This window comes from Protomyctophum parallelum, assembly GCF_964188405.1.
Source record: "Protomyctophum parallelum genome assembly, chromosome: 15".
Classification (NCBI taxonomy): domain Eukaryota; kingdom Metazoa; phylum Chordata; class Actinopteri; order Myctophiformes; family Myctophidae; genus Protomyctophum; species Protomyctophum parallelum.
Genome location: NC_139710.1, coordinates 31,378,307 through 31,399,000, shown reverse-complemented (window position 1 = coordinate 31,399,000; position 20,694 = coordinate 31,378,307). Strand labels below are relative to the sequence as shown.

At 43.9% G+C, this 20,694-nt stretch overlaps 1 protein-coding gene across 1 annotated transcript in view; it reads right to left on the bottom strand.

Moving 5' to 3' along the window:
• Positions 1-6,091: 6,091 nt before the first annotated feature.
• The window catches only part of LOC310871801 (uncharacterized protein), a gene marked incomplete at its 5' end in the record, with an annotated part of 153,098 nt that continues 138,495 nt past the window's right edge, over positions 6,092-20,694 (bottom strand). The window contains 10 exons of the mRNA XM_083783436.1: positions 6,092-6,282; positions 7,439-7,657; positions 9,588-9,697; positions 10,904-11,081; positions 13,569-13,634; positions 13,827-13,853; positions 13,963-13,998; positions 14,818-14,835; positions 17,583-17,618; positions 18,149-18,202. Of these exons, the coding sequence (XP_083639562.1) occupies positions 6,130-6,282; positions 7,439-7,657; positions 9,588-9,697; positions 10,904-11,081; positions 13,569-13,634; positions 13,827-13,853; positions 13,963-13,998; positions 14,818-14,835; positions 17,583-17,618; positions 18,149-18,202 (897 nt within the window). The 3' untranslated portion in view covers positions 6,092-6,129. The remainder of the gene's footprint in view (positions 6,283-7,438; positions 7,658-9,587; positions 9,698-10,903; positions 11,082-13,568; positions 13,635-13,826; positions 13,854-13,962; positions 13,999-14,817; positions 14,836-17,582; positions 17,619-18,148; positions 18,203-20,694) is intronic.

The window sequence follows — 20,694 nt, the reverse complement described above, 5'->3', positions numbered from 1 at the left end:
GTCCTGAGTTCGATTCCCACTGGGGGTGTGTTCTCTCCTCTGCGTCATCAGTGCCCATACCCGAGGCGGGGTTGGCAAAAGGGCCTTTCTGTGTGGAGTTTGCATGTTCTACCCCGTGTCCCCTATGGTAGGTACCCTCACATGTTCTCCCCTAGGGTAAGTACCCTCACATGTTATCCCCGTGTCCCCTAGGGTAGGTACCCTCACATGTTCTCCCCGTGTCCCCTAGGGTAGGTACCCTCACATGTTCTCCCCGTGTCCCCTAGGGTAGGTACCCTCGTTCTCCCCGTGTCCCCTACGGTAGGTACCCTCACATGTTCTCCCCGTGTCCCCTAGGGTAGGTACCCTCACATGTTCTCCCCGTGTCCCCTAGGGTAGGTACCCTCGTTCTCCCCGTGTCCCCTACGGTAGGTACCCTCACATGTTATCCCCGTGTCCCCTAGGGTAAGTACCCTCACATGTTATCCCCGTGTCCCCTAGGGTAGGTACCCTCACATGTTCTCCCCGTGTCCCCTAGGGTAGGTACCCTCACATGTTCTCCCCGTGTCCCCTAGGGTAGGTACCCTCACATGTTCTCCCCGTGTCCCCTAGGGTAGGTACCCTCACATGTTCTCCCCGTGTCCCCTAGGGTAGGTACCCTCACATGTTCTCCCCGTGTCCCCTAGGGTAGGTACCCTCGTTCTCCCCGTGTCCCCTAGGGTAGGTACCCTCACATGTTCCCCCCGTGTCCCCTAGGGTAGGTACCCTCACATGTTATCCCCGTGTCCCCTAGGGTAGGTACCCTCACAAAAAACATGCAGTAATCCTGGTCTCTAAACTCCCTCCCCCTGGCCAGCCGGGGCGCCTGATGGAGGGGAAAGGAACTTGGAATAATGTGTTCCTTCCAAGCGCTATGTCCGGCTGGGTAAACTCCCCCCGTCAGATGAAAAGAAGCAGCTTGGACTCCTCATGCATAGAAGGAAGCATGAGGTCAGTCCGCTCCCCCCCCCCCCCCCCCCCCCAGGTTGGCAGAGGAAGTGTAGCGCCCAGGATTACATTAGATAATTGACACTGGGGGAAAAAAATGGGCTAAAATGTAAGTAAAAAAATAAATAGTATACACAAGTATGAATGTACGACTGTTTAACACACAAGGCCCTCTGAACTCCTACTGTATATATATATATATATATATATATATATATATGGGCCAAAGCAACCATCATCCCTGCACATTTTATCCAACATCAGTTTTAGGGCTGTGAATCTTTAGGTGTCGATTCCGATTCAAAAACGAGCATTTTTTTTCCAGATTCAAAACTATTCTCTATTCAAAATGATTCTCGATTCAATACATAGGATTTCATCACAATCTACTCCAGACATCTGAAGTGACTACACAGTGGCGTGCAGATAGACACTAGGGGGTGCTAGAGCGGGTTCCCGCCCCAAAATGCGCTGCACAAGGTGCCCTTTTTTTCACTTGAGCACCTGCCCCTCTAAATGTCTGTGCACGCCACTGTGACTACAGTAACTTGAAAATGACTGAAGACATGATTACTGTGATTAGGGTGAACTTACATTTCATATCACAAACCCCATGTAGTGAAAACTCTTGTACTACCAGTAAAAACACCCCTAATTAGTTTGATCGAAGGAGCAAACACAGACTGTCACCAAGACAATATTCTTGATGAAAACATTTAAATCATTTGAATAGGAGGGAAAACCCAAAGGGAATTTAAATATTGTTTTAAATAGCCTCCACGGGATATAATAAAGTTTGCATAATTTTACACATTTAAAGTTATCAAAACATGTAAAAAAAACAGTTAGTTACAGATTCATGAAAATATTGCCAATGTTATAAAATGTTAAGTTTTACAAAAAACGAAAATAAAAGTGAATTTGGCCTCTATTTGCATTTGCTTGCAAGTACTGTACTTTTGAGGTATTTGTACTTTTCCAATACAAGTATTTATAATACAAGTCACTTGGTTTGACCAAACATTTGCGTTTGATTCTTTGACTTAACCCATTCAGGACGGGAACCCCTTTTCTTGTGAAAATGTGGCGCAAATCTTATGAATATACAGTATATTCTTTCAGAGCGAACGTTTTTAACTCAAATCTTTGCTTCTTGGGGTGAGGGGTCCCTGGAACATATTTTCAGATGGGGGTCGGCGGCCAAATACAGATAATTCTGGGGGTCCTTGACGTGAAAAAGGTTGAGCACCACTGACACAGAAACATCAGGAAACTGTGAGGATTTAGAAGACATTTGTTTAGAATCAGCCTCAGGTCTTAAAGCTGTAGGAAATATGAATTTGCAAAGGTATTAATTGATTACCCGAGTCCCGTGGTGGGATTTCTGATTTGGTGTTTGGTGAATATTAAGTAGTTCCTAAGTTCCGTCAATTGGTGGGGGCCACGCATTACTAAAAATAAATCAATCCACAAAACTAGCATCATTTGTATTGTTGACCTATTTCTACCATATAGCGCAACTTTCGTTCAACTTTGACCCCTCTGTCACATGGAACTATGGTGGCGTATAGTTACTGGACACATACCAATAGTTCCATGTGACAGAGGTCAAAGTTGAACGAAAAGTTTATCTTATGTAGTAGGAATAGGTCAACAATAATACAAATTATTAGTATTGTGGATTCATTTATTTTTAATGTGTGGTCCTTTCAGCGCCACCTGGTGGTCACCAGTTTAGGCTTTGAGTTCCAATTCTCCCATTATAAAGAAAGAAATAATTTGTAATTCTATTATGCATGTAATGTGCATGTCATCACCTGTACACCAGATTAGAGACATTTTCAAAATATGGATTATTGGCATCCGGTACTTAGTTGGCAATTAGACGTCTAGACGTTTATGGCTACCAAACAGTTTTAATGTCCGGAACTACTTAATATTCACCAAAAACCAGAGCAGAACCCCCACCACGGGTCTTTTAGGCAATCAATCAATACCTTTGCAGCCACTATATTAATGACAAGTATTTCCTACAGCTTTTAAGTCCAAAACTCTGAACCAAAACCTTTAAAAATAGACGAATATCCGATGAACAACAACGTTGTCACTCACGTTGTGAGCTTGTACATCGTCTTTGTGAGCTTGTACATCGTCTTTGTGAGTTTATACATCGTCTATTTCCGCAGAGTGCCATCGTTCGCACGACGGAGAATAAATGAAGCATTATAAGAGGTTCAAAAGACGTCCAAGTGGAGAGACGGTGTATCCTGGAGGACACACTATAATATATAAGATACTGTGCCTGAATGAATGCTACTGTATGAGATATAAGATACTGTACCTGAATGAATGCTACTGTATGAGATATAAGATACTGTACCTGAATGAATGCTACTGTATGAGATATAAGATACTGTACCTGAATGAATGCTACTGTATGAGATATAAGATACTGTACCTGAATGAATGCTACTGTATGAGATATAAGATACTGTACCTGAATGAATGCTACTGTATGAGATATAAGATACTGTGCCTGAATGAATGCTACTGTATGAGATATAAGATACTGTGCCTGAATGAATGCTACTGTATGAGATATAAGATACTGTACCTGAATGAATGCTACTGTATGAGATATAAGATACTGTACCTGAATGAATGCTACTGTATGAGATATAAGATACTGTACCTGAATGAATGCTACTGTATGAGATATAAGATACTGTACCTGAATGAATGCTACTGTATGAGATATAAGATACTGTACCTGAATGAATGCTACTGTATGAGATATAAGATACTGTACCTGAATGAATGCTACTGTATGAGATATAAGATACTGTGCCTGAATGAATGCTACTGTATGAGATATAAGATACTGTACCTGAATGAATGCTACTGTATGAGATATAAGATACTGTACCTGAATGAATGCTACTGTATGAGATATAAGATACTGTACCTGAATGAATGCTACTGTATGAGATATAAGATACTGTGCCTGAATGAATGCTACTGTATGATATATAAGATAATGTGCCTGAATGAATGCTACTGTATGAGATATAAGATACTGTGCCTGAATGAATGCTACTGTATGAGATATAAGATACTGTACCTGAATGAATGCTACTGTATGAGATATAAGATACTGTGCCTGAATGAATGCTAGCCTACTGTATGAGATCTGCCTGTTTGTTCACCCGAATTGTTTTCTGAAAGACTCGACGTGGAACAATTAGCTATTGCACTTTATATTACAATATACAGTACATATACAAGTATAAATAATACTTAAAGGACCACTTCACCACTTTTCAACCTATCTTCATATAATAGGTCCTCACTAATAATCATGAAAGAATGGCGCAGTTTTATTCTACTCGGTCTGTGTCTCATAGGAGGGCTGTGGGCAGTTTAGAAAACGTCTTCCAGTGACATCATCATTAGGCAGATTTTTTTACAAAAATGTTTAGATTGTCATTATCGTGAGAACGATGGCTTCCATTTTCGCATTGCAACTTTTCAGGACTAGAAAGCCTGCAGTTTCTATTAACTTGTATTCCCCATCGATGATGTCACTGGAAGACGGTTTCTGAACTGCCCACAGCCCTCCTATGAGACACAGACCGAGTAGAGTTCAGTTCAGAAACCGTCTTCCAGTGACATCATCGATGGGGAATACAAGTTAATAGAAACTGCAGGCTTTCTAGTCCTGAAAAGTTGCAATGCGAAAATGGAAGCCATCGTTCTCACGATAATGACAATCTAAACATTTTTGTAAAAAAATCTGCCTAATGATGATGTCACTGGAAGACGTTTTCTAAACTGCCCACAGCCCTCCTATGAGACACAGACTGAGTAGAAAAAAATTGCGCCATTCTTTCATGATTATTAGTGAGGACCTATGAAGATAGGTTGAAAAGTGGTGAAGTAGTTCTTTAAACAAACAAAAAAGATAACATAACATAACATTAAAAAATAACAATTGTTGCATTTTGCAAATTTGAATTGTTCCATTGTTTCTGTACAGATCTATTTCTCCTTGATTCACACACATATTTTTCTTCTTTTTCTTCTTCTTCTTCTTCTTTTAAAATAGGGTTATCAGTGAATATGTTACACCATGTGGTCCAAAGAGAGACGACAGAAGTCAGACTGTTTCATATTTACTTCCTTCTATCGTGGCCTTAGTTTCCAGGTCTTGTATTAACCTTAGTTTCCAGGTCTTGTATTAACCTTAGTTTCCAGGTCTTGTATTAACCTTAGTTTCCAGGTCTTGTATCTATTGTGGCCTTATAGTTTCCAGGTTTTGTATCGTGGCCTTAGTTTCCAGGTCTTGTATTGTGGCCTTAGTTTCCAGGTCTTGTATTAACCTTAGCTTACAGGTCTTGTATTAACCTTAGTTTCCAGGTCTTGTATTAACCTTAGTTTCCAGGTCTTGTATCTATTGTGGCCTTATAGTTTCCAGGTCTTGTATTGTGGCCTTAGTTTCCAGGTCTTGTATTGTGGCCTTAGTTTCCAGGTCTTGTATTAACCTTAGTTTCCAGGTCTTGTATTAACCTTAGTTTCCAGGTCTTGTATTAACCTTAGTTTCCAGGTCTTGTATTTTAACCAAACAAGTCTCTGAAAAAAAAAAGAAGCTTATTTATGTTCCATTAGTGCCATTAGTCCCTCCCCTCCCCCTCCCCCCTCCTCTCTCTCTGGGTGTGTAAGCACACTTGTGTTTTTTAGATGGAAATGAAGCTCCACCCACGCGGCAGAATGCCGCCGTGTCGGCCAGATTCCCCCGGAAACGCTTGCCGCGGCATTCTGCCTTCATTTCCATCCACCAGCCAGTCTAAAAACCAGGAAGAGACGCCGGCCATGACTGGCTTTTGGCATCTCGTGACGCTCAAGTGTGCCTGTGCTGTCTCTCTCTCTCTCTCTTTCTGGCTCCACCCCTCTGGTTTCTGCAGTCCAAGCATATCATGCGGAGGCGAGACCCGGGACCAGAGGGACACACGTCCGTCCCCCAGAGGGACACACGTCCGTCCCCCAGGGGGACACGTCCGTCCCCCAGGGGGGGGGGGGGGGGGACACGTCCGTCCCCCAAGCAGTCGGTCTGTCAGTCCCTCTCTCGAGGAGCGCTCCTTTCGCCCCTGGGGGTCACCTGGAGGGCTATAAGAAGCACACGGGTCCCACCTCCAGGTGGAAGTGTGCGCCCGCCTCCTCGGTGGCGGCGGGCAGGTTGAACACGTCCACGATGGGCAGTAAGTTGGGGTCCTGGGTCTGGAAGATGAAGTGGGTCTGATGCCAGCGGCCATCTTTGATCTGTTGAAACGTTTAAGAGAATGTTGTCAAGATACACACGACGACACCGCGCCGTGTGAAGTGAGGCTCTTCGCGTCGTACATCAGCATGACGTCAACACTATGACGTTAAATTGTCCATTCATTGTCAGTGGGAATACAGTAACACCTTGAGGGCCCCCGGGGTTATTTAATCCATTAAATCCAAGTGTTTAGTTTAGTTTATTTCGATCAACTCAACAGTAACATAAATCAGTACCTTAAATATTCACATTCTCTTATAGATGATGGAAAAGGCATCGGTTGAAGCTCAAAGCTTATTGATGCCTGTCCTTTGTACATGTCACATTTTCTTTAACATATTTTAAACTCACATAAATATATTGTATATAATTATACAACTTTTTTTTTTTTTTTTACATTCACATTCCTTCCATTGTTCGTTAAAACGAACATTCAACATAAATATTAGTCCGTTTTTGCCCTCGAAAATTCATTCGTATACCTCCAATTATTCTCCTACATACATATCACTCATATATACATGCATGCATTAAGTGGGTTAAAATTACCCCAAAAATGTATGAATGTGAAATATCCCTTTCAATATATCTTTCAATTGAACTTGAACTTGAATAATACGGCTCAATATTGAGGTCAGGGGTCAGAATGGGAGTTTGATGACTCAGGGAGTGCTGGTTGAAGTGTTGCATGATGGGAACTACGTTACATTACATTACAGGACATGTCTCCTGCACCACAGGGTCAACCCACGGCACTGAAGTGTCATTATCATCATAATGGTCATCATATAATTACCCACCCAGCAATCATTATTATCATAACGGTCATCATATAATTACCCACCCAGCAATCATTATTATCATAACGGTCATCATATAAATTACCCACCCAGCAATCATTATTATCATAACGGTCATCATATAATTACCCACCCAGCAATCATTATTATCATAACGGTCATCATATAAATTACCCACCCAGCAATCATTATTATCATAACGGTCATCATATAAATTACCCACCCAGCAATCATTATTATCATAACGGTCATCATATAATTACCCACCCAGCAATCATTATTATCATAACGGTCATCATATAATTACCCACCCAGCAATCATTATTATCATAACGGTCATCATATAATTACCCACCCAGCAATCATCGGTGGGTACGAGGGGCTCCAGGAGGTCTCCGGCCTGGACCACCTCCCCGCTCCAGGCCCTGAAGCTCAGCGCCTGGGCGGAGGGCTGCAGCGAGGCCCCCGCCGCCCACACCGCCGTGTTCAGGCAGTGGACGGTGATGTGCTGCACCGCCTCGGAGCTCAGGAGGTGCAGGAAGTTCATCTGGATGCGGCCCACTCCCATGTGCAGCTATAGGGGGCGAGAGAGAGCCACAGTTCACTTCTGTTTGTCCGTCTGTGAGGGCTCATATAGTCTGGATTTTCGGTGGTGAGGTGACCACCGAACTACAACATGATGTCACTGAGGTGACCACCGAACTACAACATGACGTCACTGAGGTGACCACCAAACTACAACATGACGTCACTGAGGTGACCACCGAACTACAACATGACGTCACTGAGGTGACCACCGAACTACAACATGACGTCACTGAGGTGACCGCCGAACTACAACATGACGTCACTGAGGTGACCACCGAACTACAACATGACGTCACTGAGGTGACCGCCGAACTACAACATGATGTCACTGAGGTGACCACCGAACTACAACATGACGTCACTGAGGACACCACCGAACTACAACATGACGTCACTGGGGTGACCACCGAACTACAACATGACGTCACTGAGGTGACCGCCGAACTACAACATGACGTCACTGAGGTGACCACCGAACTACAACATGACGTCACTGAGGTGGACCACCGAACTACAACATGACGTCACTGAGGTGACCACCAAACTACAACATGACGTCACTGAGGTGACCACCGAACTACAACATGACGTCACTGAGGTGACCACCGAACTACAACATGACGTCACTGAGGTGACCACCGAACTACAACATGACGTCACAGAGGTGACCACCGAACTACAACATGATGTCACTGAGGTGACCACCAAACTACAACATGACGTCACTGAGGTGACCACCGAACTACAACATGACGTCACTGAGGTGACCACCGAACTACAACATGACGTCACTGAGCCGCAGTGAAGAGCAAACCACCGCCACCGCTCCAGCCCTTCTCTCTGTTTTTACTCACCACCGCTCAACGTTATTTCAGCTCCGGTGGTCAGCTCACCACCGGAGCGGTGGTCACCTCACCACCGAAAATCCAGACTATGAATGAGCCTTTAGGCAGTGGTTATCAAACCTTTTCCAAGTCCAATTATGAGTGAGATACCAAAATAAATATTTGAAAGAACTAGCATCGCATGTTTCACCAATTAAGACCCGATTTCTACAAAATAACGCGTTCTAAATCAGTAGTTCTCAAACGTTGTCATGTCAATTAAGGACTCCCAGATGCATATATATTTGGACACCCCCCCCTCCCCCATCTGAAAATTCTAAATTCACTTTCAAGACATGTTCAAAAAAATTCATAAATCAGGTACTATTGATCAGTGTCTACAGAAAGTTAAACAGATATATAAGATGGAATATATAATATGACAGCCCAGTTACAAATTAAGGCTAAGCTCCCTAACTTCAAAAGGAGATGGTAGTTATAGTGGCAGAATATCTGGAAGCAGATTCTACTAATGGGTAGTGAGGCTGCCCAGATACCCTAAATGAAAACCTCCCATATCACAGAGAAAAGTTCAAGTTCACCCCCAAGGCACTCACAAGGCAAATAATACTACTATGTATTTTAGTTTTTTTCTTTCTTTTACTTTAAAAAAAGTAAAAGAAAGACCCGGAAAATAAATCCCAGTTCATTTTCCTAATAGACTTTTCAGAAAGTATTTATTTAAAAACGTTTACGCTGCGGACAAAGCCAACTCTTTGTCGTGAGACTCGTGACAAAGCATGACAACAAACACAATGTTTCGGGCCAAACAAATAATTAGAAAGAAGAAGAAAACGGCAGGTTACAACACTTTCTTTTGTTGTTTTTCTTCTTTGTAATTATTTGTTTGGTCCAAAATATTGTGTTTCTTTTTTTCACGAGTCGAGTTGGCTTCGTACGACGCTTAAAAGGTCTTAAATTAAATACCTTTTGAAATGTCTATGGGAAAATGCATTGGGAACTATTTCCTGGGCCCTGGCGTCGTCATGAAAGGGGGCGGGACTGCGACGCTCTATAGCAGGTGGTCCTAACCTTGGAGACGCTGATGGGCTTCAGGCAGGTCTGTCCTCCGGTACTGAAGTCACAGGTCACCTCGATGGTGTCGGCGGAGCAGCCCAGATTCGGGTCGATCCAATAAGTGCCTTTCAAAGCGCAGTGGGAGGGGAAGAGTTAAAACCGCTCTTTAAAACCGCTCTTTAGTTGATTTTGACAGCTAATTTAGATGTTCCTTTAGTCGCATTTTAGTCAGCCAAAATGGTTTAGTATAGTTTTAGTTGACTAAATATAAGATTGTAATAGTCGACTAAATGTACAGTTGATTTAGTCGACTAAAAGGTATTTTTGGCAGGCCTTGATGGCATCGTAATGCCCGATTTATACGGTTTTATACTACTATAAAAACAGCACATCTTTTTTATTCAGTGTTCGTTGTGAACAACGCTAGTCAACACACATTTTTCATCATAGTTTTAGTCAACAAAACTAACACTGCTTTACAAGAACTACATCAGTGGTCCTCAAACAGTATTTCAATTAAGTATTGGCCTTGGACTAATAAGGGAAAATTAGCTAAATGTGTGGCAAATCTGCAAAATAAATGCTTACCACTAGCTTTCTTCACAGATGTGTTCATAAAGGTGTCTACTATCACAGAAAAATGTGTTCCAACCCAACTCCCTTGGGAAACTTTGTGACAGCTGCTGAAAGTTGGGGTACCATTACCAACCAATATAAGGCAAAGAATTCAACATTTCATTATACTTTAAGTAGCATGTGACATGTCAAACTAGGGGGTTTTCATGATGCTGAATCCATTGCAAGCATTAGTTTTGCACAAAAAACACTAACAATTGCCATAGCCGTCATCACAAATGTGATGAGGTCAGCACATTTGGGCACAGTTGGGATTCAGCATCATGAAAACCCCCTAGTTTGACATGCTACTTAAAGCATAATGGAAATTTGGGAATTTTCAATTGTGTATGTGATAGTAGACACCTTTATCAACACATGTGTGGAGAAAGCTAGTGGTAAGCATTTATTTTGCAGATTTATTTAGCTAATTTTCTAACTGAAGTCATAGAGAGAATGTCCTTAGTTTTACACATTGTCAAAAATCACAATGTGTCGCGATGCGAGCTTGTAGAACAGCTATTTTCAAAAGATAATGTACACATTTTGAAATTCTGCAAAATATGAGCACTTTTACTTTTAGTACTTTAAGTACATTCTGATGCCAAGACTTTTGTACTTATATTTTTAACCTACTACATTTTGTACTTCTACTTAACGGAGTAATACATCTACATATGCAGTATTGATACTTTTTAACTTCAGTGAAACAGTACTTTTCCCCCCACTGATGACGGTCTGTTCACAGTCCTGGAGGTCTCGGCAGACGCGCGCCGGGTTGTCTCGGCTCCCGAGGGGCTTCCTGAGGCTCTGGACCAGGGTTCTGAGGTGTTGCAGGGTCCTGAAGATCTCCGCTCCCTGGTCCAACATGGGCCTCTCCAGGTTCTGGTACTTCTGGGTTGTTGGGATGCAAGAGAACAATTAAGGATGCAAAGAGGAGAGTCATAATAATACAAGTAAGACGCGAACGCAGCTCATAAATTTAGTGGGTTTTTTAAAGTTATGTTTTGTTTTTAGTGTGTGTATGTGTGTGTGCGTGTGTTTTTTTTGTACGTTTTCTTAAAAAATATATATATATATTTTTTTATTTTTAAGTTTTTTTTTTTAAGTTTTGTGTGTGTGTGTGTGTGTGTGCAGCAAGATTTGTGAGTTGCTGTGATAGGAGAAGGATATCAAATGGAACACAACCACCCTAAAGACTAATCATTGTGTATATTCCTGCACTATACAGTACCTGCATCGAGTGACCTTGGTACATAGAATTTGATCTATTGAAGATCCTGATCTTCAAATGTACATCATTTTTGTTTTGATTGTATTGCTGTATTGTTGTATTGTTCTTTCTGCTTTGGCAATGTAAACGTATGTTTTCTCATGCCAATAAAGCCCTTTGAATTGAATTGAGTGTGTGTTTTTGTGTGTGATACAGCTGCACCCTCTGGTGGCGGGCGGGTGGTGTTACAGCGTGACACACAGACAGACAGACATGTTCTGCTAGGTCTCATAGTTAGTGCTCATTGCATTAGCAAACAATCTGGCATTTCACTGGACACGCACGCGGCAATAATTGAGCACTTTAATTAACTCATTCTAGACGGGGAACCCCCTTTTGGTGTTTGTAGCGTTATACTTTAGCTATTGAAAAATAGCAGATCTACAAGCTCGGTGCCGCGCTACGAGCTTGTAGGTCTGCTATTTTTTGAAAAAGTGTGACAATGTGACGCAGATTTTGGATATATCTTCTTTCAGAGCGAACCTTTTTAACTAAAATCTTTGCTTCTCGAACAACATATTTTCAGATGGGGGTCGGCGGCCAAATGCAGATATTATTTCCGACTGTTGGAGAACCACTGACATATAGAAACATAAGGGTTTTTTGACATATAGAAACATGGGTTTTTTGACATATAGAAACATGGGTTTTTTGACATATAGAAACATGGGTTTTTTGACATATAGAAACATGGGTTTTTTGACATATAGAAACATGGGGTTTTTGACATATAGAAACATGGGGTTTTTTACATATAGAAACATGGTTTTTTTGACATATAGAAACATGGGGTTTTTGACATATAGAAACATGGGTTTTTTTACATATAGAAACATGGGGTTTTTGACATATAGAAACATGGGTTTTTTCCAGAAAACTGCCAGGATTTAGAAGGCATTATTTTGTAGAATTGTCTAACTTTAACCTCAGTGCGAGATCCAGGCCCTAAATTGGCCCTGATAACCAGTTATTCAACACAGAGTACACTAGCCAACAACAGAATAAAAAGGAATTTTGAGAACCGAACGGATGATCTTCTAAAAGATTATAAAATTATATCGGCATACAGAAAAAACAAAAACCTTAAAGATTATCTAGTACACAGCAAGCTAAAAGAAATCAACACACCAGCACGCGAGGGACCAGAATACTTCAAACCCAAACAATTAGTCAAAAATAGAACTACAAAACGCGTGTTAGAGATTAAACAATGAATAACAACCAGAACCAGCAACTGCATTTACTTAATCACATGTAACAAATGTGGTTTACAATATGTCGGAGAAACGGGTAAAACAATAGGTACAAGGCTGGGACAACACAGATACAATATTAACAATGGAAAAAAGACAACCACAAGATTTGTGCAACATTTCATGGCTCATTGAAGCTCTAAAATGCGCTGGACTTCAACACAATCCCAACTGGACAGTAGGACAAAGACGTTTTAATGAAAAACAGTGGATTAAGAACCTCAACACGGATTTCCCTGGAGGCTTAAACATGCCTAAAATCAGATCTTGAACACAACAAAACCTAAACGCAGGATTAAACTGGAGAAATCTAAAAATGATTGGATCAGACGTCCTTCAGATACATGGCGATTGCATTTATTCCTTGCATTGTGCCTAAACATGTTGCGACGTGCGGTCGCAACATGTTTAGGCACAGTGCACTGAAGTTTTTTAATTCCCCCCCCGGCCAAACAAACAAACAAACAAACAATCTAAAACATATGTTCTTGTGCGGGAAAGACATGTGTGGAGTTTCTTCCTTGGCCCACTGGCAGCTCTAAGACATTTGCCGTTTGTGAGATTAGCTCCAGACACACACATGTCTGGAGGAGTTCTTACTAGACAGCTGTTGTGAAGTACACATAAATTAAGTGTCTGGGTTTTTTTTTATATCATCATACAAGATACAAGGTTTTTTTACTTTATTTTTTTCACTTGAGGATAAGCCCCATTGGGTTGCAGCAGAAACCCGTTGTCGAGGGGGGTCCGCAAATAAGGATCACATCAGCAGAGTCGTAACTAAGCATGATTAATATGAGCGACTCCGTTGCCGCGGGCGGCGCCGGCGCCGTCGTAGCTTCTTCTGGGACTCACCTCTGACCTCAGCGCCGTGTGGGAGTCTATGAAGACTTGAAAGGCAGCGCCCAGAGCCTCCCTCTTCTACCGACCGCACAAAGAAAACAACGCAATTAGGGGCACGACGAAGAACACTCCATTTCTGTCTCATTTGTCTCATATGCTGCCTCTAAACCTACCAACCCCCCCCCCCCCCCCCCCCCCACACACACACACACACACACACACACCCCCCCGAAGTCCCATAAACATGGAAATAAATGGAAACATACTTACTAATGAAGGCAGAGAGCTGGGAAGTCCCTAGAGAAATATAGACATAGACGTATAGCATTATTATAGGTCTGGTGGGATTTTTGTTTACCAGAACGTGGGTTTTATTGAAATGTTTGCAAAACGACGAGGAACTCACAGGTGGTCCGGGGGGTCCACGGGGACCAGGAGGCCCCTAAGAAGAAGAAAAAACAGAAAAAAACATGATGACACAGCGTTGTGTTAAGACTACAAAAGCATGTGCTGTTTAACCAAGATCATTATTTAGGGAAAGGGAGTACCGCTGTGTTCTTTTTCCCTTCTCTTACTTACGCTTTGGCACGGATCAAAATGGGTGGGGGTGTGGGGGGGTTATACCAGGGGGTCCTGAGAAAAATGAGTTAATATGCCATCGCAATCATTATAACCACTTTAACCATCATTTTATGCTTATAGCAGATACAGAAGCTCATCTGCTATTTGTATGTATTCATTGTACAGTATTTATTAAGTCTTGACAGTGTTTTATTTTTATTTTATTTACGATATGTTTGGGGTCTTTTTCTGCCTTTATTCATAGGATGAAAGTAGTCTGACAGCCTAGGTGCCCAGATGGTTGAGCTAACCGTCCGGGCCAAGTCTTGACAGGGGGGGGGTCCCTGTAGCACAAAACACACAGATGGAAGGACTAAAGACCTACCTTCCCCCAAACCCACTGATTTTATTCCCTGACCAATAACTGTTGGTTTTTTTTTGATGGTTTCTTGATGCTAAATTGTGTGTTGTTTTTTTCTGCTTTTACCTATTGTTTCATATTTTTGCCTACTACTGTAGCACTTTGAGATTCCGAGGAATGTAAAGCGCATTATAAATAAAATCCATTATTATTATTAGATGGGGGTCCATTTGGAGGTTCATGTGCACGAAAACAAGTTTTGAGAACTACCGATTTATTTTAGACCCAATAAATAATTCTCGTATTTGGCAAAAAATAAAATAATAAAACCCTGCTTACCTTCGGTCCTTGCAGTCCCTGTTGGAGAACAGAAGAGAAACGGAAAGCGATATTCAGAAGTGGACCTTTGTGTTCCAGAACAATGGAATTCATGTGACAGCATTCTGCAGCAAATACTGTACACTGGATATGTTGTTTACTGTATGTACAGTATATTCCCCCTATTCCAATGGATTATTAACCCATTCTGGGCGGGAACCCCTTTTGGTGTTTTAAGCATTATGTTTTACTTTAGCTATTGAAAAATAACAGATCTACAAGCTCAGCTTGTAGGTCTGCTATTTTTTTTAAATCGTTAAAATGTGGCGCAAATCTTTGAATATTATTTTCTTTCAGAGCGAAAGTTTTTAACTCAAATCTTTGCTTCTGGGGGGCTCCCTGGAAGTTTGGAACAACATATTTTCAGATGGGGGGGTCGGCGGCCAATTACATATATAATCTTGGGGGTTCTTGACATGAAACTGTTTGAGAACAACTGACATAGAAATATGTGATGTTTCTACATTTGTAGAATCGTTCCCAGGTCAAAATGGGTTAAATAGATTCTCACACTGTACGTTCAGTTTCTATCTAGACCACAACGTCGTGGCACACACCTCTACTCACGGAGAAAATAACTAATCTACAAGCTCACAACGGGCCCACGTGTTGGCAGCTTGAACAGATTGTCGCCTCCAGGTCTGTCAGGCTGACTGAGATAATTAGAAATTAATTAATTACTACTGTTGTGTATCAGTGTTGATTTCGGTGAGTAACACTAGTTAGTTTTTGAGTGGTGCAACCACTCCTACAGCTGTCCGTGTCTATTTATGTGTCTACCTACCTATGTGGCCATGAGCACGAATATATGACTTAGTAGTACCAGTAGGGGGCGCCAGAAACAGAGAGGGATAGTGCTGCTAATGAGAGAGTTCAGTTCACATGGGTGTGATTTTAATTTTTTAGAATCAGATTTTTAGAATCTGATCTCAGGTCTAAAAGGGTTAAGTAGCCTGCGCTCATTCACAGCGCTGCGATGCGTTATTTCCACATTAGGAGATCCCTGTGACTGTGACCCTGTGAGATTGAGCTACGTGTATGGGTGAATTATGCCAGCGTGCGCCGGAGGGTTTGCTGGAACTCTCGAAAGCTTAAAGACCGGCAGGCGGCGAGCATTAATTCATCAACCTGAAATGAGCTCCAGTGCAGCAGCTAAGTGTCATAGTGAGGACGACATCAAACACTGGTTGCACAATAATGAGAAATGAAGAAACGCTGGGGGGGAAAAAAATAGTCTTTCTCTGCTCCGTCAATGCTGAGCACTCTCTGTTCCTCAGCCAAAAGCATCTCACTTTCATCATCTCAACAGTCATCTGTAACGACTTCCATCCATGTATACGTGGATCCTCTGTAAAGGCCTATTCATAGTCTGGATTTTCGGTGACCACCGCTCCGGTGGTGAGGTGACCACCGCTCCGGTGGTGAGCTGACCACCGGAGCTGAAATAACGTTGAGCGGTGGTGAGTAAAAACAGAGAGAAGGGCTGGAGCGGTGGTGGTGGTTTGCTCTTCACCGCGGCTCGTGACGTCATGTTGTAGTTCGGTGGTCACCTCAGTGACGTCATGTTGTAGTTCGGTGGTCACCTCAGTGACGTCATGTTGTAGTTCGGTGGTCACCTCAGTGACGTCATGTTGTAGTTCGGTGGTCACCTCAGTGACGTCATGTTGTAGTTCGGTGGTCACCTCAGTGACGTCATGTTGTAGTTCGGTGGTCACCTCAGTGACGTCATGTTGTAGTTCGGTGGTCACCTCAGTGACGTCATGTTGTAGTTCGGTGGTCACCTCAGTGACGTCATGTTGTAGTCCGGTGGTCCACCTCAGTGACGTCATGTTGTAGTTCGGTGGTCACCTCAGTGACGTCATGTTGTAGTTCGGTGGTCACCTCAGTGACGTCATGTTGTAGTTCGGTGGTCCACCTCAGTAACGTCATGTTGTAGTTCGGTGGTCACCTCAGTGACGTCATGTTGTAGTTCGGTGGTCACCTAACCACCGACAATCCAGACTATGTATGAGCCTTTAGACTCTGAGATTACGAGTGGAAACAACATGAATTTGGCTCCATTTTGAACAAATCAATTTAACTGAGTTAATCGCTTTAATAACAATAATGGGGGTGCTGAGGTGCTCTTTCCTTCTAGACTTTATTTTATTTTATTAACTCAATGTGTCTCCATGGAACTGGTCATTGGGTCAATAACGCACTGTGGTCATTGTGTCTCCATATCAGCATGATCGTCTATTTTACGAGTAGGCTATAACATTGGACCTAGCTGGTTAAGATAATTCAGTCGATTGTAATTCAAATATAAGGGCTACAGGGTTAGAAAAACAAAAATATATATCATCAGAATGTAGATGGGCGTGGGGTAGTCTCGTGTAGACAAGAGACAACTATTCCACAATCTCAGAATGCTACATCGAGTCTGGAACTACACCTCCCGAAATCAGAGTAAGGAAGCTGCTATTTCCGTGTTTAAAATATCTTGACTTTTTTTAAATTTCCTTTTCTGCTAAGCAATATATGCTTAGATGATTAGAATTGAATGTGCGCGGCTGTAAAGACGAAACGGAAGTGGGGAGGAGGGTCCACTTCCGCATCACGTTTGACTCATGACAGAGCTTCAGCTGCTCCAGGACGTATGATGGAAAAAAGTCATACGATTTGTCACACGTTACCGCAGTGAAATTTGTTCTCCGCATTTGACCCATGTCAAAGGTGAAACGCACCGTATCTCCGTGGGTCCCCTTGTCACCGTGGGGTCCCTGAAGAATAGAGAGGAGGAAAAGATGATCAATGCATGGCTGCCAGACAGACAGACAGACAGACAGACAGACAGACAGACAGACGGGTCCTTGGGGGGGGGGGGGGGGGGGGGGGTCCCCCGCTAAAGGAGTCAACAGAGCATCACATTCATTCTAGTAACTAGTTCTAGTTACTAGAATGAATGCATTGAATGTATTCGCTCTGAAAGAATATACAGTTCTTTCAGAGCGAATGTCCTTGACATGCAAAAGGTTGAGAACCACTAATATAGAAACAGGAGTTTTTTTTCAGAAAACCGTCAGGATTTAGAGGAGATTTGTCCTCAGGTCAAAATGGGTGAGAAAAAAGCAGATCCACAAGTTTGCAAGAGCTTGTACATCTGCTATTTTGTAAGGGAGGGGGGGGGTGTCCCTGGCACAAAACGTGTTCAAATGGGGGTCCACGGCACTCCGCAGCCAATTATAAATCAATGTGACACGGAAAAGATTGAGTGCTAGTGGCATAAAGGATGAGATAGGAGGATGCATACAGAGTGACCGCCTGGTCCCACGATGCCCACCGGGCCCATGGCTCCCTCCATACCCTGCAGGAGAAACACAACACATGTCAGATCAGAGGACCACCGGGCCCATGGCTCCCTCCATACCCTGCAGGAGAAACACAACACATGTCAGATCAGAGGACCACCGGGCCCATGGCTCCCTCCATACCCTGTAGGAGAAACACAACACATGTCAGATCAGAGGACCACCGGGCCCATGGCTCCCTCCATACCCTGCAGGAGAAACACAACACATGTCAGATCAGAGGACCACCGGGCCCATGGCTCCCTCCATACCCTGCAGGAGAAACACAACACATGTCAGATCAGAGGACCACCGGGCCCATGGCTCCCTCCATACCCTGCAGGAGAAACACAACACATGTCAGATCAGAGGACCACCGGGCCCATGGCTCCCTCCATACCCTGTAGGAGAAACACAACACATGTCAGATCAGAGGACCACCGGGCCCATGGCTCCCTCCATACCCTGCAGGAGAAACACAACACATGTCAGATCAGAGGACCACCGGGCCCATGGCTCCCTCCATACCCTGTAGGAGAAACACAACACATGTCAGATCAGAGGACCACCGGGCCCATGGCTCCCTCCATACCCTGCAGGAGAAACACAACACATGTCAGATCAGAGGACCACCGGGCCCATGGCTCCCTCCATACCCTGCAGGAGAAACACAACACATGTCAGATCAGAGGACCACCGGGCCCATGGCTCCCTCCATACCCTGCAGGAGAAACACAACACATGTCAGATCAGAGGACCTGTTGTGAGCCTGTAAGTCGGCTATTGTCAAATTGCCGAAATGTATATTAGGAGGTTTAAGACTTTGACCACCATTCACGTGGGTTACCCGAGTTCATTGATAAAGACCCTCTTTCCCTCCCAAGAACTTTTAACTTTTAAAGCATACAAGGTTTTGTTTTGGACACTCTAAGTAAGATACGTCACACATTTGGATCATGTGACTGGGGAAAAACAAATCACAGACACTGGCTTCTCAGAGCATCTGGGTAATAGAGGGTCTATGTCTATGGAGTGTAATGGACGGACTGTGGTGGACACTGAATGGGGACCTCACCTCAGATTGAGCACCATTGCACTGGGTGGTAACGGGAGGATGTAGGAAGTGATATAGGGAAGTGATGTACCTGTGTATGGTTGTTGTTTTGTTGGAAGTAAAGTTCAGAGACTCACATTCTCCGTCTGCTCGTCTCATTCCTCAACTTCCACAGTGGTGACCTTGACGTTTGTAATTTAATTAATATGGATGCTGTTGCGCCGGCTCCCGCTGTGTATGCGGCGACAGTTAAACTGCCAGAGTTTTGGCAGCACGATCCAGGCCCGGGGTTCCAGCATATCGAGGCACAGATTCACCTCAGAGGGATCACGGTAGATGAGACGAAATATTATCATGTCGTCGCGGCTTTGGATTCCACCACCACCCGCCGAATGATGGGACTTCTGAGGGACCCTCCAGCGGCCGGCAAATACGCGGCTATCAAAGATAAACTCTTGCAGTTGTTTCAGCTATCCGACGAAGAGCGCGCAGAGCGCCTACTGTCTCTGAATGGATTAGGAGACAGTAAACCCACGGAACAAATGGAGAATATGCTGGCACTGATCGGTACAGGTGACACTACATTCCTGTTCATCCAACTTTTCCTGCGGCAGCTTCCCACCCCAGTGCGCACGGCTTTGGCCACCTCTCCACTGGTGCGCACCAAGGATTATCGCGCGTTAGCAGAAGAGGCGGACCGAGTACTACTGGCGTCCCGCGACTCACGACAATACGTGGCGGCGGCGGTGCCTCAGCCTGAACGTCGGAGGGATGGTAATAGTAGCGAACTGTGTTATTATCATCGCCGTTTTGGCCACAAGGCGAAGCGGTGCATTCAGCCATGCTCTTGGGTGGAGCAGGGTAACACACGAGCCAGCGCTCATTAACAGATTTGAGCGCTGGCACCAGCAACAACAAGCTGTTGTTCATTGAGGACACGTTGTCGGGTAGGCGCCTGCTTGTGGATTCTGGCGCCCAGCTGAGTATCCTGCCTGCATCATCAGCGGACGCGTTGGGAGACGGACAGGGGCCGCCGCTCGACGCTGCTAACGGCACTCCTATTGGCACGTTTTGCACTAGGGATGTAACGGTGCGTTTTCATGGACGTAAGTTTTGCTGGGACTTTGTCATTGCCTCTGTGTCAGTGCCTATACTGGGTGCTGATTTTTTGTGTGCTCACAGGCTATTGGTGGACATTTCCAACTGTCGGCTGATTGACGCTGTTTCCTTTGCCACCTATCCATGCACACTGGGGGGGCCAGGGCCGCTTGCCCTGGCCAACTTGCTCGCCACGGGGGACGTGTACCAGCGCCTCCTCGCTGAGTTCCCTGCCCTGACGGTGCCCACCTTCTCGGCTGCCGTCGCTAAGCATGGTGTGGAGCATTACATCCCCACAGTTGGGCCACCCGTTTTTGCACGAGCGCGCCGTCTTGATGCTGCCAAGTTGGCAATAGC